Source organism: Pinus tabuliformis, chromosome 8 (genome assembly GCF_031772625.1).
Source record: "Pinus tabuliformis cultivar Carrire ecotype Pingquan chromosome 8, CPIR1, whole genome shotgun sequence".
In the NCBI taxonomy this organism is placed as follows: domain Eukaryota; kingdom Viridiplantae; phylum Streptophyta; class Pinopsida; order Pinales; family Pinaceae; genus Pinus; species Pinus tabuliformis.
Window position 1 is genome coordinate 518,998,917 of NC_142294.1, and position 18,925 is coordinate 519,017,841.

At 35.2% G+C, this 18,925-nt stretch overlaps 1 protein-coding gene across 1 annotated transcript; it reads right to left on the reverse strand.

Moving 5' to 3' along the window:
- Nucleotides 1–14,540: 14,540 nt before the first annotated feature.
- Nucleotides 14,541–17,828, reverse strand: LOC149236421 (polygalacturonase-like). The gene is made up of 10 exons (XM_089368903.1): nt 17,811–17,828; nt 17,513–17,657; nt 16,900–17,018; nt 16,653–16,823; nt 16,408–16,431; nt 16,052–16,259; nt 15,760–15,841; nt 15,576–15,684; nt 15,294–15,410; nt 14,541–14,768 (listed from the first exon to the last, which is right to left on the reverse strand). The coding sequence occupies exons 1-10, from the start codon at nt 17,826–17,828 to the stop codon at nt 14,541–14,543; spliced, it is 1,221 nt and encodes a 406-aa protein (XP_089225029.1).
- Nucleotides 17,829–18,925: the final 1,097 nt, after the last annotated feature.

The window sequence follows — 18,925 nt, forward strand, 5'->3', positions numbered from 1 at the left end:
GACGAAGAATATCACAAGCATACTTGGACTGGGAAAGGAAAATACCCTCCTGGGATTGCAAGACTTGAAGACCGAGAAAATAGTGTAAGTGTCCTAAGTCTGTCATTTCAAATTTCTTTTTAAGGCTGGACTTCACATGGTTTATAAGGTTGGGATCACTACCAGTAAGAATAAGATCATCAACATAAAGAACAAGGATGATAAGAGAGTTGCCCACTTTCTTGGTGTAGACAGTATTGTCAGAATGACACCTAGAAAAGCCAGATTCTAAAAGAAAGCTATCCATTTTGGCATACCAAGCCCGAGGAGCTTGCTTGAGGCCATAAAGGGATTTCTTAAGTCGACAAACAAGGCTGGAGTCTGTTTGTATGAAGCCAATGGGTTGTTCCATATAGATTTCTTCCTGCAAGTCCCCATGCAAGAAGGCAGATTTAACATCCATCTGATGGACTTCCCATTTTAAAGAGGCAGCAAGGGAAAGAACAAGGCGGATAGAGTTCATTTTGGCAACAGGGGAGAAGGTTTCAGTGTAGTCAATGCCTTCAACCTGTGAAAAGCCCTTAGCAACGAGACGAGCTTTATGTTTATCAACTTTCCCATCTGGTCCATACTTGGTTCTGTAAACCCATTTACATCTAACAAGTTTGCGTCCCTTTGGTAGAGGAACAAGATCCCATGTATCATTTGTCATCAATGAATGATATTCTTCATTCATAGCTGCTTCCCAATGTGGATGGCCTGAAGCTTCTGCAAAAGTGTCAGGATCATGATTTACTGGAGCTTGAGCCAGTAAAGAAGAGGCTCTTTCAAACTGAGAACGTGTACGTCGCTGATCTGTAGGATCACCTGCTGCATCCCGAGTAGCACGGACCCATCTTGGAAGTTGAGGATCCTGAGAAGGTGGGGGAGGATTATCATCCTCGCTTTCATCATCTGAAGAAGAAATGTTTTCAAAAGTAGAAGAGATAGGAAGAGGTGGCACATCCGCCGGACTAGGCTCGCAGGCCGATTTATTTTCATCAAATTTTACATCTCTTCTAATGATAACATTTTTGGACTTAAATGGAATAAGTCTATAACCTTTTACATCTTCAGAATATCCAACAAAAGTACATTTCTCACTCTTAGGTTCTAAAGCTTTATGCTTTTCATCTGGAATATGGGCCCATGCTTCACTTCCAAACACACGAAAGTGACTTACATCTGGTTTAATGGAACTCCAAGCTTCTTCTGGAGTGATATTCTCTAGAACCTTAGTAGGAGTGCGATTGATTATATAATTTGCACAATTAATTGCTTCGGCCCAAAAACTAAGACTGAGTCCTTTAGATTGCAGCATACAATTAGCCATTTCCTTTAAGGTGCGATTTTTCCTTTCAGCTACACCATTTTGTTGTGGAGTGTATGGAACAGTATGTTGCATTTGAATTCCATTTTCGGTGCAAAAGTTGATGAATGTGTTTTTAACATATTCTCCACCATTATCAGTTCTTAGCTTAAGAATTTGATGTCCAGATTGTTTTTCAACAAAGGCTTTGAAGGCCAAAAAAGTGTTAAATACTTCGCTCTTGAGTTTTAAGAAGTATACCCAAGTGCGTCTGGAGAAATCATCAATGAAAGTTAAGAAGTACTTGCAGCCAGAGAATGAAGCAACAGGAAGAGGACCACATAAATCACTGTGCACAAGCTGTAAAGGGGCTGAGGCGTGCCAAGAGGCACGTTTGTCAAAACTGTCCCGATGATGTTTTCCGAGTACACATCCGGAACAAACACCATCTCTGCAAGATACCATAGGAAGACCTGTCACCATATTTTCTTTACATAGATGCTGAAGGGAGCGATAGTTTAAGTGACCAAATCGCTCATGCCAAAGTTTGCTCACTTCATCATTATGAGCAACAAATACTGAGGGAAGATTTGATGACCCAAAGTTGTGAAACTTATACAACCTTTTGGAATCATCAGCAAGACCAGTAGCTAGAATCTGTTTAGGATCTTTTAGATCCTTGATTACAACATCATGAGGTGAAAATTCAACAATTTTACCTTCACCTGAATGAGTTATCTGATAGACAGATAGAAGGTTGCAGGATAAGGTTGGAACACATAATACATCATTAAACTGACCATTGTCTAGATGAACAGTTCCAGTCCCTACAACATTAAGAGATCTATCATCACCAATATATATATTTTTGGTGTTACAATCATTTAAAGAAGAAAACATGGCTTGGTTTTTGGCCATGTGATAAGAGGCTCCAGAATCAATGAGCCACTCATGAGAATGAGAAGAAGAAGAAGATACATTTAATGCATAACCAGACTGAGATGATTGACAACGACATGCAGAAAGTGCCATTCCGGAAGTTGAAGTTGAAGTAGGCTCCACATGGATGTTATGTTTCTTCATTGCGGCTTCCAAGGCTTCCATCTTCTTAAAGCATTTAGATTCTAAGTGGCCATCTCGATTACAAAAGTTACAATGTCTATCAGTCTTCTTCCATTTGTTTTTATTGGTCTTATCATTTTGCTGAAATGATCTTTCATTTTGAGGCTGAGATGGTTTAGGACCATTCTTTTGAGGATATGACTTCTTAGGATTCTTTGAATTTGGTTGCTGCTGGGCGGCTAACGCTTTCGTGGAAGAGTTTCCAAGATTAAGAAGACCAAGGTGTAAGAGTTTTTCTTGTTCTCTTATTAAGGAATCACAAAAGGAGTCAAAGGAAGGGGCCTTGTAGTCTTTTCCTTGACAAATGAAAGCTTCCCTTGTAGAATGGAAAGTGGAAACAAATACAGAGTAGGCTGGTCCCAACTTAGTAAGGATGGAATAAATAAGGTTACCATCTTCTTTCTTAACTTTAACACCTTCCAAGAGATATCTAAGGGTCTTGAATTTGGACAAGAAATCTTCAATGCAAGAAAAATTATTAGGATCCAAAGTAAGCAACTCATTTTCAAGTTGATGGGCTCTAATTTCATTTTTAATCCCAAAAACTTTAGCGAGTTTTTCTAATGCTTCATGAGGAGTCTCAAATTCTGCAATGTGGAATCTAAGATCAGGAGAAATAGACATCCCTATCAAACCACGTGCTTGATCTTGTCTATTTTCCCATTTTATAGCCTTGTCTTCATCTTTTGGTTTCTTCTCTTGGTCTGTGGCTATTCTGAAGAGACCTTTACTTCTAAGTAAATCTTCCATGTAGGCTACCCATTGGAAGTAGTTAGTGCTGTCAAGAATGACTTGGCATGGACTTTCCATTTTTAAAAAAAATTGAAGCTGAAGATGCTGAAAGTAAGTGTTCCAATGGATAGATCTCGAAAAAATAGGCGGTTTTAAAAAAAACGGCTCTGAAAAAGGCTTCCGGATGAAGAAGTTATGGCTTTTTGAAAAAAAAAAAATTGTTGACGTTGCCGGCAAAGTGCGCGAATGTGCGGGAATGAAAAAAAATCCGCCCCCACAAAATGGAGACTTGAACCCAAGACCTCTACTCTCTTAAAATAGCTTTGAACCAATTGATCTATACAAAAAATTTGAGAGAGAGAGAGAGAGAGAGAGGGGGGGGGGCCTTGGTTTGCGTGCTTGCCTTGAGAAAGCTCTTTTTCCCTACAAAACACAAAACACAAAACCCAACACGAATATGCAAAGAAAAACGAACCTTGCGGCTCGAAGTTAGCTTTAGCCAAAAAACTAGAAATTTTAAAAAAAATCTCAAAGTTAGCTTTAGCCGAAAAACTAAATATTTTTCTCAATGTTTCTGATTTTCCGAGATCACACTAAGGTGCAGGGAAAAGAGCATACGCATGAGAAAAATCCTTCCTTTCTGTTTCTGATTTGCCCAGATCGCACAGAGTCGCAGGGCAAAGAGCATACACAGAAATGAAAGGTATAGATCCGGTTAAAAAAAAGGCTAAATAAACTGAGACCGAAATAAGCAGAGAGAAAATAACAGTAAACTGCAAAAAACACTGTATACCTCCCGATCTGAAAAATGACGCAGCTAGGGCTACCGGAAACCTTTTCGCGTGAAACGAAAGGGGTTCCTCACTGGAACAGATGCTCCGAACGCAACAGAGCAGTCCTCTCAGCTCAAAAGCAATCAGAAATAGTAGATCTAGGAAACGACAGCCGCATGCAGTTCTACCGGCTTCAGATTTGGATCACCAACGGACGCGGCCCTCAAATAGCTCTGATACCATGTAGGAATTTACAGGGTAAGTTCCTCAGAAAGAATACCAAAAGGACACCGCTCACAACCAGATCACAGATCAATACACCAGTATTTTTGACGTGGTTAAAACCCTCAAAGTGCAAGGAGGGAAACAGTCCACGGCCTGTCCCAACGTGGGTACTACAGGCAATTTATTAATCAAAGAATGAAAATTTACATAAGCTTCTCTCATGCACGGATTACCCGAACAATGACCCTCCATGCGCTTTAAATAGAACTCATGGACCAATCGGGTGTCAAGCCATGGATCAAGTGTCGGTAATACCGAGGTGAGAGTGAACCGTCGGATCACTACATATCGTGACCATCGGATTGTAAGTTACAAAATGTACAACGGTAAAGAAACACACTTTACCTAACTCTAACCTAACTCTATACTAGAACAAGTTGAACTTAACTATATCCTATGTGTCGGAATATCCTAACAACGATGTGCTTGATGAGAAAGCAGGTATTCTCGATCCAAATTTGGAAGAATGGAAAGATTTGGTTCTAGACCCAGGCCACTCCCTGGGTCGCACCTCCCAATACAAGTAGACACTACACTTGTATTGGATGATGAAAAGCCTCTTGAGGAAAGAATTGGAACATATCCCCTTAGGATCGGTCACGTAGGTCTTGGCAGTCGTGGAATATAGTCAATATTTTCAGTAGCTAAAATTTCAGCTACAGTGGCAAAGTGGTCGCCTCAGTCGCAATGAGAGGCACATCCCTTGCATACCACAATTTGAACTCCCCAGATCGACTGCTAAAGATCTGGCCCTAGTTGATTCTGCGGAAGATCTTACAATAATAAATAAATTATAGACATAATTTACTAATTATACATAAATGATCTCTAATCATTATATTATTATGGTTATATATTTATACTCATCAAATTATTACTTTTTATAACTATAATAATTTTACTAAATATACATAATTTTTTTATCATTATAATAGGCATATGATTATCAAAACCTTTTCACTTCGAACTATCTTTTGTATGATTTTTCATTTATTTCTCGCTTCTATGATTTAAGATTTTTCAAAAGGACTTTTTATGTAACATTAAAGATAACAAAATAAATTTCAACAATATATATTTATAATATATATCATTTAATTCAAAATTATTATTATTGATTTTAAATCTATATGAATATAGATTTATTTTAATGCTCAAACTATTATGTATACAAGTAGTAATTTTGAATATAAAAGAATCTAAAAACATTGTAAACTATTAGTATATGATATAAACTAACACTGAATTTGGAATTTATAACTACAATTTTTAGTTTTGAATACAAAAACATTTAATATGGGAGTAGGAAACGTACATATATCAAACTAATTAGATGTATTAGTAATGGACACGGAAAAATAAATATAATTAATGTAACCACTCATTCTATACTAATAGGCGTTCGAGTACTAGAATCCATTTTCAAATATGAAGATACATAATATTTTACTCAATAGAAAATAAATTATTTCAAATTGAGGAATCCTTAATCGGGGTGTGAGTTGAGTAAGAAAGAATTGTGGGATTTAGGCCACAGTAATCATGTTAATGATGCTAATAAATGATGGGGGGTGGTGTGGATAACCCTACACATGTAAACTCGTGCATGGAAATCTTGGGAATATTAATGAGCATAGGTGGTGGCATATGACGATGAACGAGGTTAGTTGCGCAGTTGGTATAATATTTATCAAAATTTCAGCATGAAAGAGCTAGAAACTCTTAGCAAGTAAGAAGGAGCCAAGGTTGAGGGCAGCAGGCATTACATGGGGAGTGCCATGGGTAGTTTACTAGGCTAGTGTTCGAGTGACCCTGCCACATTGCCTTCTCTCTCGTGGGTACATTTTAGTCAGCCCATCTCTTTCTATTATATATTTAGTGATATGTATCAATGTAAAATAACTTTCTTATGTTTGTCTTTTTATCTAAATATTCCAGTTACGCGGCTATTTGTTGGGCATTATGTTTTCTTGTAAGCCTTCAATCTGCAGATCTGTTGATTCATGGAATCCCTCCTGTCCATTCCTAAATTTAAATCCCAAACGTGAGTAGGGAGGTTCGGGTCTTCTTCGTTTATGCTCCTTTGTTAGTAGCATGAGGCTTGGGCACGGGGGGTTTCTGGTGCATGTGGAGTCGTTTGGATGATGCCAACAATAGTCAAATATCTCTGTAAAGGGTAGCTTCGAGTCTAAATAATTTAAGGTCAATGGGAACTTGGTCCAACCGAGTGATAGGTTACAATCGGGGAAGAAGGTGGTTGACTCTTCCTTTATGAATGGGGTCTCTCAGCCCTTGATGTAATGAAGAGGTCAAGGCCCAGGGTAACACTCTGCAAGATAAGCCTCACATGTGGTCCTGGGGTAAGCCCCATCGAAGATGGACTAGTTTGGCAGAGATCATCCTTGTGCAACATCCCGAGAGGAAATTATGGGTCAGATTTATTGAAATGTTATCTATTCGTTGTTGTCTATTAGTTCTCACAGGAAAGCTCCACCCTCAGGAAACCAAGCCTCATATCTCTCTCTCCATTGGAGCTCGCCTATGTGATCAACGACCATGGGCCAATGACTCTAGGTCTTTTATTACAAGGAAACTTAGGAAGGTTTTTATAATGGGCCTTTGTGCAACGACGGTACACTTGTTATCCCTCTGAAGTCATGGCTTAACCCCAAGTCAGGGGCGTGGTCAAGGAAGCGATTAGAACAGGTCCACCAACGCCCAGTGCATGGTAGTATTGATCGTTTTTCGTAATGTAGCAGGTAACACATACAGAATTGGCACTCCTTTACGGTATAGAAACATAATTAGTGAATGGTAAGAGGAAAATTGAGCTGAGATTGATCTCAAAGAGGAGGAGATTCTAGCTTATTTTGGTGATCGTTTGACAGAAACAATCCACATGTGTGGTAAATGAACCTTGTTAATGCAAACTTTTCATATCTATTGGATGATGAAGAATTTTTTGGCTAAGGCATTAATGTTGCCACTTATACGTATCCTAGGGCCCTAAGAAGATATTCAACCAATTCAGAGGTTAGTTCAACTGATTGATTGTGAAATCCAGCTGCAGAATGCACATCTAGCACACATTAAAAAACATATACAATGCAGGCCTTCGACAGAACAACGTGGATCTAATGCAAGATATCCAACTCTGATTGAATATTCAGATGATTAATACCTCCTAGATGCATAGGAAGGTTTTTATGGCATTATTGTGTAGGCTAGTTCATATTATAGGATATAAAGGCAAATACATTTATTTAGCGTTGCTAGGAAAACTTAGACATTTTTGTTTTTGGACTTGTTATAATGCAACCAAATGGTCAACATACTTGGTTTCCCAATGGGTAGGTTGAGACCATTTGGACATGGACACATTCAAGTAATAGTACCGAATTTCAAATATGAAGATACATAATAACTTATTCAATATAAAACATATTATATCAAATTGAGGAATCCTTGATCAAGGTCCGAGTTAATCAAGAAACCACTATGGGATTTGGGTCACAGTAATCATGTTAATGATGGTCATAAACAACAGGGGTTGGCGTGGCTAGCCCCTCACATGTAAACTCATGCAAGGGAAGCTTGGGCATATCAATGAGGAGAGATGGTGGCATATGACAATGAATAAGGCCAGTTACATAGTTGGTATAATATTTATCAAAATTTCGAGATGAAAAAGCTGGAAATTTTGCAGGTAATCAGGAGTTTCGGTTGAGGGAAATGGCCATTGTGTGCGGAGTGTAAAGGGAGGTTTAAAAGGATAGTGTTCGAGAAACCTCACCACACTTCCTTCACTCTCGTGCATATGTTCCAGTGGGCCCATATCTTTCTATTATGTCTTCAGTGATGTGTATCAACGTCAAATCGCTTTGGTCTGTTTGTATTGTTCTCTCTATTTTGGTTTGGGAATATTCTAGTTATGTGCCTATTTGTTTGGAATTTTGTATTATGGTAACCCTTGCGTCCACGGGACTACTTCCCCTCCACCAACAACCATTCTCCAAGTGTCCTCACAGGATTGGACCACATGCCAACTATATAACCAAGCCAACCTAATGATGTCAGCACCACATAAGCGTATGGATTTCCACGTGCCAACCATACATTTATAATTAACCCTACACATTGAATTTTTTATGCTCCTTTGTTAGTAGATTTAGGCTTGTGCATGGGGGTTTTCTTGTGCATGCGGAGTCGTTTAGGCGATGCCAAGAGCATTCAAATATATTTGGAATGGGTCGCTTCGGTTCTGAAGAATTTAAGGTCAATGGGAAGTCAACCCAAATGGGTGATAGGTTACATTCGAGGAGGAAGGTGGCTGAGTCTTCATTTACGCATGGGGTCTCTCAGCCCTCGATTTAACGAAGAGGTAAAGTCCCAGGATCACACTCTGCAAGATAAGCTTGATATGTTGTCTTGGGATAAGCCCCATCGAAGATGGAATGGTTTTTGCTAAGATCATCCTTGTGCAACATCATCAGAGGAAATTATGGGTCAAATTTATTGAAATTTTATCTAGTCATTGTTCTTTGTTAGATCTCATAGGAAAGTTCCACCCTTGGTACAACAAGCCCCATATCGCCCTCTCTCTCCACTCGATCCTCCCTATGTGATCATCCAACTGTGGGCCAAGGGTTTTAGGAATTTTATTGTATGAAAACTTAGGAAGGTTTTCATAAGGGACGTTTGTGCAACAATGGAACGTCCCTCATCGCTCTAAAACCATGGGTCGAACTCAATCAGGGGGCGTGGTAAAGGACACGCTTTGAACAACCACACAAAGGGTCATTGGTGTGGTAGTATTGATCATTTGGGTAATGTAGCAGCTAACACATACAGAATAGGAACTCCTTCACGGGCCAGAAATATAATTAGTGAATGGAGGGAGGAAATTAGAGTTGAGATGGATCCCAACGACCAAGAGATTTTAGCTAACTTTGGTGATATTTTACCATACCCATGTGAGACGCATGGTAGACGAACCTTGTTAATGAAAAATCTTCATATCTCTTAGATGATGAAGGCTTTGTTGGCTAAGGCATTAATGTTGCCACTTACAGGTATCCCAGAGCCCTTAGAAGATATTCATGAAATTCATAGGGAAGTCCAACTAATTGAGTGTCAAATCCAACGGCAGAATGCAAGTGTGGCATGCATTGAAAGACATATTTCGTGCATGCCTGTGAGACAACAACCAAGATCTAGTGCAAAATATCCATATCCAGTTGAATCTTCAGATGATTAATGCCTCTTAGATGCAGAGGAAGGATTTTTTGGCGTTATTGTGTAGGTTGGTCGATATTAAAGAATATAAAGACAATTATCTGCTGGAAAAGCTTATGCATTTCCATTTTTGGACTGGTTATAATACAACGAGATGATGAAGATATCTGGTTTCCTAATGGGCACGTTGAGGCCATTTGGACACGGATGCTTATGTTGTAATACCTATTATAGTTTGAAGTAATAGAAAGGCACCACCCAAACATACAAAAACAAATTAAGGAAATTAATTTTCCAATTGTACGCTGTATTTATTTATAAATATTTTAAATTATTAATAATCTTAAATATATATATATATATTTTAGCTTTTTATATCAAACAATACAAAATATGAAACTTTTGTTAAATATAATAATAATTTATATTTGTAAGTGTTTCAATATTTCTAAATACAAGTTTTTGTTTGGAAGTTATGTGAATATATAAAGTAAATGTTAATACAAGATTTTATGTTTAAATCTTCGAGATATTAACCCATGGAATTGTACTGAGTTAAGTTGGCAAAGATCAACCTAGAGATTATAGTGGTATAAAATCAACCATTATATATATATATATATATATATATATATATATATATATATATATATATATCTGTGTGTGTGTGTGTGTGTGTGTGTGTGTGTGTGTGTAGAAAGTAAGTAAACACAAAAAACCAAATTAAACAACCATTAAACTAAAATAAAAATATAAAACATTCTTGTTAAAATTTATCATAACAATATAGAAATTTACTCTGAATTTGAGTAAATTTGGTCATAACAAAATAAATGAATTTTCCCATTAAATATATGCTTTAGAAGAAATAAAAAGGACCTCACTAGTTTTCAAGGCAGCTGGGTGGCGACGTAGTTCCAAATCCATTCCCAACTCATATATTGATTTAGCCTTATTTAGGGTCGTTGACATTATCTACACATTTGTCAAAGTAATTCTTGTGCACACAATTATTTACTTGCACATAAAATTCACCGCCACATTGGTCTATGCCATTATGTCGATTCTTTTATAAGTGACATCTTGTATTTGTACTGTAAATGCATAAAGAAAACTATATGCGACAACCTGTATTTGTACTATAAAATCATAAAATTCACAGCTACATTTTTCAAATGGATGCTTTTATAAGTGACATAATGTATTTGTACTCTAAAATCATAAAATTCAGAGTCACATTTTTCAAATGGATGCTTCTATAAGTGACATCGTGTATTTGTATTGCAAATGGTTGCACGCAACGCCATCACAAACATTATTACTAATTCCAAACTTCAAAACCAATATGCTCAAAAATCATTGTCATATATTTCGATTGAGTTTGTCATATATATATATTAGGAACAAGTAATCTATTTGAGAAGAAAATTGTAAACAATGTCTCAAAATATAGGAATAAGTAATCTATGTGAGAAGAAAATTGTAAACAATGTCTCAGAATATAAGAGTAGGTGTGAAATGGTGATTGCAAATGATTCTTTCGTGTGTTAATGATGTAATAGCTAAGCTGATGGCGTCTCACAAGGGTGATGTAAATTAAAAAAAGGAGGTATAAATATTAAATGTTATTTGAGTGAATTTTAGAGATATGCTACAAAAGTTTCGATTATATATATTTGGATAGTATTTATTTCAATCCTAAAATTTTAATATTATCTATTAAATTATTAATATCATCAATTAATTGTTTTGTAGGAGCTCATATAATTTTTTATTTTACAACTTGTAATTTATTTATTAATATCAATATAATTTTAATAGTTATCAATATCAGTAAGAATGTTTACAACTTCATTTTGTATCCATCAAATTATTTTGTGATTTGTTCAAATTATCTTCTTTAATAGTTAAAAAAAAAATATTTAAGCGCTTAACCTTGTCTCCTCATAAATTGTGCAAACTTTTTATATATAAATAATTTAGTAAACTATTAATAATTTTACTATTCTTTTTTTGCTTAAGCAAGAGACGGTCCTTCTATTAACTTAGGTAAAAAAATATTTTACACATGTTACAACAGACGCACAGAGGCACAAACTCCCCCACAGGGAGAGTGAAAATACCCAAAGTACCCATAAAACCCTCCAAAAATCAAACAGAAACAAGGCCTAGACTGCCCTGGAACCAAAAGTGGGCAAGTGGATCCAAAGTCTGTTGATCTGTCTTCTAACAATCCGGCAGTCAAAATTCAACCCACGCGGAGGCGAAGCTCGCAGAAAAACCCTTAAGTTGCACGATCAACGCTGACTGTTGATCTTTTCCTTCTAATCCTACGGCTGGTGTCCATATCGCGTGGCTTAAAAGCCTGCTAAATACCGCGCGATGAAGGCGGTTTGCTTTTCCGGTCCTCCACCATGTGTTGCTTCCTGAGTGGAATCGCTAACTTTTCATTAAAAAAGTCTTTGGTTTGGATGGCGCTTGATGATGGTGGTAAACCATTAGTGGTTTTATCCTTTCAGGCCCACCAACTTTCACGCCAAAAGGTGGTCGTTGATCTTCCCTCTTTGGATCTGACGCCCACAAACCAAATTGGACCGCACATCCTCTCGCGGATTACCCAGAGATGAAGGCGGATTACCCAACGATTTTACTATTCATATATAAAATCATCCTTATGATTATTTATTTAATTTTTAATTTATTTTCAAGATTTTTTTTATTCATCTGTCATTATTTATTTTTATTATTTCATTGCATGTTTAACATAATTTGATATTTATCATGATTAGTAACTCTAGATACTTTCATTCTCGTAAAATATTAATTTTTAATTAATTTTCGACAGTTTTTTTTTTTTTTCAATGTGAAGAGTAGCTATTTTTAATTATAATTCAAAATATTTTGAAAATATCATATTCATATATTGAAAGTGACTAGATATTTTATATAATATAAATTTTAATTAAACCCATAGGGTGTAGTGTTTTTTCATGGTACCTGATGTTGTAAAGGTTATAAGTTTGATACTCTCTCGACTGGTGTGGTTGAGGAATCCATTCATGCTTAGGGCTGGTGTGGGTAAGGATAGGTCTAGTGTGCCCCACGATGAGTAGATTAGGCATGCTAGTCATCTTAGGACTCACATAAGTGTGCTCTCTCTCTCTCTCTCTCTCTCTCTCTCTCTCTATAATTTGATTATTAACTTACAAACTAAAAACATGTTATCTCTCTCTATAATTTGATTATTAACTTACAAACTAAAAATGTATTATCAAAATTTAGCTATTTTCGATATTGAAGTATTGCATTATTTTCTCTATTATTAGGCATTTTCATTTTTTCAAATAAATTTATTATCAAAATTTATTAAATTCTTATTTTTTTTTTTTACCTGGAACGAAAGTAGGGGAAACTGGGAGCACTTCATCGTGAATGTTAAATTGAATGGCAAGTCATGTTTGCGGGACACAAGGTAATTAAAGAGTCAAACCCAGAACCAACAACAACAAGAACCTCGTGTCTAGGTCTAAACCACTTGGGCTAACTCTTGAGAATAAACCAATTTTTATTGATTTATTATAATCATTTTAAAACCTAAAATAAACCTTTTATAAAAAAAATAAAGTTATTATCATTAAATTTTTATTCGTCTTTATAATTATCTTTTATAATATTTTTTTATTGATTATAATTGCGTGTTTGATATTTTTCCTTTTATTTATTAAAGTGATTATAATTGAGTTTGATATTTGTTCATTTATTTATTAAAATATTCATAAATATTAGATCAAAAAAAATAATTTTAAATCAATTTTATGATGTAAGTTATTACAATTTGTTTTTATCTCATAACAAAATATAAAATATATATTTTAAATATAATCCACTTCGTTTTTCCCCAAATTCTCAATAATAATGATGATTATACAATTAAACAATTATATTCATCAAGTTATTATTTTTTAAAATTATATATTTAATTTTACTAAATACATTATGTATATTTTAATGGTTTTATCATTATAAAATGTATATGACTATGGAATGCATTTTACCTGAAACCACGATTTGAATGTTTTGTCATTTTTTTTCTCTCCATTTATGATTTAATATTCTTTTAACAATTTTTCTTATAACATTTAAGATAACATAATGAATTTCCAAAATATATATTTGAATTATATATCATTTAATTCAAAATTATTACTATTCATTTTAAACATGTATGAATCTAAATGTATTTTAATGCTCAATCTATTATATATTGAGGAGGAGTGAATTCTAAGTACAAGTAGTAATTTTGAATACAAAGTATTGTAAAAGATTAGTATAAGATGTAAACTAATTGTAAATTTGACATTCATATATACAATCCTTACTTTGGAGTGTAAAAACATTTAATATTGAAGTAAGAGGCGTATTAGTAATGGATAAAGAAAAATAAATATAACTAACATAGCCACTTACTCTACACCAATAAGAATTCATTTTATGCTTAAGTGTTTTCCTACAAGATAAACACCAAGAACTAGTTTCAAATATGAATATACATAAGATTTTATTCAAGACAAACGAATTATTTGAAATTGAGGAAAATATTGTTTTTCGGTCAAAATTACACACTTTATTTCTAATTATAAATCTTTTGAATTATTGTATTTTTAAATATGAGTTTTTTTTAGGAAGTTCACTTAGCAAGTTTGTGAAAATGTAAAGTAAATGTTAATAGAAGATTCCATATCCAAATATTTGGGATATGAAGTCATGGAATTGTACGAGTTAAGATGACAAAGATCCTCGAGGAGGTTGTAGTGGTAGCAAGATGAATCAACCATCAAAGTATAGATAATCATATAATACAATATCTTAGTCTAATATAATAGAAAGTAAGCAGACAGACGCAAAGAACCAAATTGAACTCACGTTATTGAAGAAAACAATATAAATGAATCTTCTTAATTTTAGCAATAATAATATAAATGAATCTTGTTAACTTTGGCCATAACAATATAAATGAATTTGGCCATGTTTTATTGTGAAGCTTTTGAACAAATAGAAGGACCACACTAGTCTTTAAGGCAGCTGGGTGGCGAAGTAGTCCCCAAAGCCACTCCCACCGCATTGGTACATATTGAATTTGCTGCGTTTGTAGCTGTTGAACTTATGTGAACATTTTCCAAAGTAATTCCTGTGCACGGAACTGTTTCGCTGCACGAAAAATTCACAGCCACATTCGTCGATGACGTTCCGTGGATGTTTTTAAAATTGACATCCTTTATTTGTACTGCAGATGACTGCACACAACATCATCACAAACATTATTGCTGATTTCAAACTTCAAAACCAATATGTCCAAAAGATATTGCGATAACCGATATGTATGAAAATTATTGTGTTATATACTATTTGTCATTTCTATGCATTTAATATGGCGAAAAATTATATCAGAGACATGATTACTGATTCCAAACTTCAAAACCAATATCCAAAATTTGTTTATAATTGGAGTAGTTGTAACTAATGATGCTAAAAATAATTAATTTCCTATTTCAAGCGAATAGATACTAAAGGGAAAGAAATTGTACTTTCGTGCTTATAATATGCACATACACCAGTATTTCAGAATTGACGACATATATGGGAACTATATACCCACAGACTTCAAACTGATATTTGAAGAACAACTGAAACAAAACGCAATCTTAAAAGTGACAAAATGACTATGATTCCCATTTAATTAAGATTTGTGTTGTATATGTTTTTCCCACGGGTATGCTATGAAAACAACATGGAATTGGCCACAAAAGTTAGCTGATCACCTGAGTTTTGCATGGCGAAGACGAATCGCAATAATACTGATCAATGATAATCGGATTCTTGACATTATCAACAACTATGTCCTCAAATGTGATATTCCGTGCGTAGCCAGAACCACCCTGTATATTTAGAAAAATCATGAATTATGCTATAATCATGGTAGATAATGAAGATTAATATCAATTACAAATTGTAATGGATTGTTGTTGCATAGTGAAAATTTCAAGAGAAAATTTTAAAATCAATAGAAATAGTTAAAAGAGTCATACACATGCTAAACCAACCTGCCAAGTCTTGATTCTAGCTTCGTTGGATATTCCGCTAAAAGTGATGTTTTGGACAAGAATGTCATCAATTTTGGCTGCTTCTCCATTTTCTCCCAGGCTTCCAATACTGCAGAAAATAAGAAGTACAATTAAAATTGCATTCTTAATGTCTCATCTGACTGTATTGTATTTTCTGTGTCACCTGATGCCATGGCCTGGGCCACAATTTATATTTTTGACATTAATTGTAGATGAGCCCGACGAAATGGAAATGCAATCATCCCCTGGTATACAATATTTACAATCATAATTAGCATGTTTGTCAATTTGAAGTTTAGATAGGCGAAATTAAGGTTTGCAGTTATAGCAACGTTAAGATAGGTCTAAGCTAGACGGAAATATACTAAATTATTATTAAGCTATTGGATCTATGATAAATGGGTTTATGTGAATGAACAAATTAACGCAAAGCAGTGAAATTAATAGTTTCCAACCTGTCTCGATGACACAGTTGTCGATTTGGGCATTCTGAACTCTTTGTATATGGATACCATCAGTGTTCGGGCTATCCTCGAGAGCTTGTATCTGCAGCCCGCTTAGTTGGATATCCGAAGAGTCCACCACTGCGAGATGCATCTGTTGGCTATTGACAAATTGCAGATTTCTAATCAAAACATTCGAACATCCAGTGATAGACATTGCCTGTAAGACCAACGCATAATCCAAACCCATTGCATGAGAACAGTCGCCTTCAATTAAAATTTACAGAAAAATAAATAAAAAATAAACTATTTATAACATCATGTCTCTCTTCAAGCAAATAAACAAGGTGATTAGGTTGGAAACAAACCGTCGGAGCCGCATCGAGGCAACCCTGCACACATGAACGTTTCTGATGATTAATATAAATTGAAGCAGATGGTTTATGCTTGTTGTATTGATGTTTAATGTTAAATGTTAAGAGTTGGAGAGATGAGTGCGGATGGTGCTAGTGGGTGGAGTCGTACGTGGATATTCAATGGAGGAGAGATGATGGAATATTAGAGAATGCGACACAATGGTGACAAAAAGGCCAGGTGAAATAGAAATGCTTACTTGTTGTTCGTGCACTTTGCAGGACTTCGACCACCAAGCCTGGCCTTGACCATCAATGACACCACCACCTTCTATGGTCAACCCAGATATACCAGAAAATCGGAGCCACATACGACGTTCATTGCTATTCCATGCAGATTGTTGATTGGGTGCAACTATTGTTCCTGTAATCTGCAAGTAATCTATGTCAGCATACTTTGCGTCTATTGTCATCACAAGTAGACAACCCGACATCCAACTTTCTTACCTCTACTGAAATATGAGACTTGCAAGGACCAAGAAACGTCACTGGCGTAACTAGAAATTTCTTTCCCGACGGTACTTGGAACACTGCATCGGAAGGTGTCGTGCATGCTGCTTGCCATGCTTCTTAGAATGCCTAAAATAACAAGAAAATAACAATAAACATCGAGTTAATAACCACAAAAGAAGAAATAATGATAACAATATTAATAATTTAATTAGTCACATTTTCTTGTGGGGGAAGAAAACATATTCTCATCAATAAGATTTAATTGGTTGTAAAGATCTTAATTAGATTACACAGTATATATAATCTATTTTCCCAAATTTCAGTTAGAGTGAAAGGTATATGAAGGAACACGTATATTTTCTAAATTGGTTGTAAAAAATTTAATTAGATTACAAAGTAATAAAATATATCAAGGAACAATTATGTTTTCTGGACGGTTAGAAGAAAGAAAAACCTATTCCCACTATAAAAATACTGCAGTGAGTCGAAGGGGAAGGGCAAGGGCAAGGTATGCTCAGCGCATCAAACTTTGCAGGAGTATCAAAAGAATATTGAACATATATAATAATTGATTAAAAGGTAGTCACCGTCCGATCATCGTTTAGACCGCTGCCATGTGCGCCGTAGTCCATGACATTGAAGATCGGTGAAGCGCTGGAATCACTTTTGGTCAGCTGCACCTTTCTATGAGTAGCCCAACTTGAATCCACCATTAACAGGGCCATAAAAGCAACCGCTGAAGCGAATGTAGTCTGCAGATAATTTCTTTGTTAAAAGCGTCTTATCATTTTTTCACACACACAGACTGACTGCAGATAATTTCTTTGTTAAAAGCGTCTTATCATATTTCCACACACATCATATTGTTTGCAACCTACAGAAGCATAGTGTGGTTTAGTCATTACCAATGATTTAAAAGCCATTGCGAAAATTTTGAAGCCGAACCTTTGTTGCAGCCTACAGGTGATCGAAACGTGTTTCATGGCAATGAGAAGAGCGGGGATTTTATAGTGCTAAAAGCCATTTCCTATTTCTTCTTTTCTTTCTATCTCAGGGACTCGATTTGGTCCGCTTTATTTTTTTCTGACCGCAATGTGCCCATCAAAATTGACTTAACTGTCACTGGGCATTGTGGAGACTGTGCTGCTGTAACATATCCAAATTCCAGTTTGATTGTTGTTCAATTTGTGATATCCAAATTCCAGTTTGATTGTTGTTCAATTTGTGATATCCAAATTCCAGTTTGATTGTTGTTCAATTTGTGATCGCTGACGTATTTATCTTTGGACCATGCAAGTCGGAATGATGGTAGAAGTACTTTCCCCGCATTATGCCGTGCTGCGGAACCAAAAAAACACTGACCTTTGTGTACTATTCGAACATTCTCATTTTGCACGACCGTTGTTTATCTTAACGGAAAGGCTGCGTGTGAGTCGCTCCCTTTGACTAATACAGTTTACGTCATTCAGTTGCGTCACTGGCGTAGAATGCGCGAAAGTCTTTGCATGTATGTATCTTTGTTCGTTGAAATATAGTTCATGTTGTAAACATGCATTTTGTTTTTTGTTTTGGCGGGTGTGCATTAAATTGCTTAATTGCATTAATTATAGTTCCGAGAAAGAGTGCTCTGGAAAGGCCAAGATCAACATCATTTAGGCTCTTAAGAAACAAATAGAATAAAGTGTAAATCTTTTGATGCGCAAATAATTTAGTAAGTTATTCATATTTTTATTTTTTTTCACTTTTCATTTACTCTATGGAAAATTCATATACATAAAAGGATAAAACTCATGTTGCAGTTAAAAAATGATTTGTAATTTGGATTTTTTATTATCTAATTTTGAAAGTACTATGAAAGACACCATTAAACATATAATGTATTTATTAATTTGTTTTTTAATTAATCTGATTTTCTAATTTTTAATTATATGAAACTGATATATATATTTTGACAAGTAACTACTATACTTTAACACGTAACTATTAGTAAACTTGTGGGATCTATAGATTTCATGTCAAC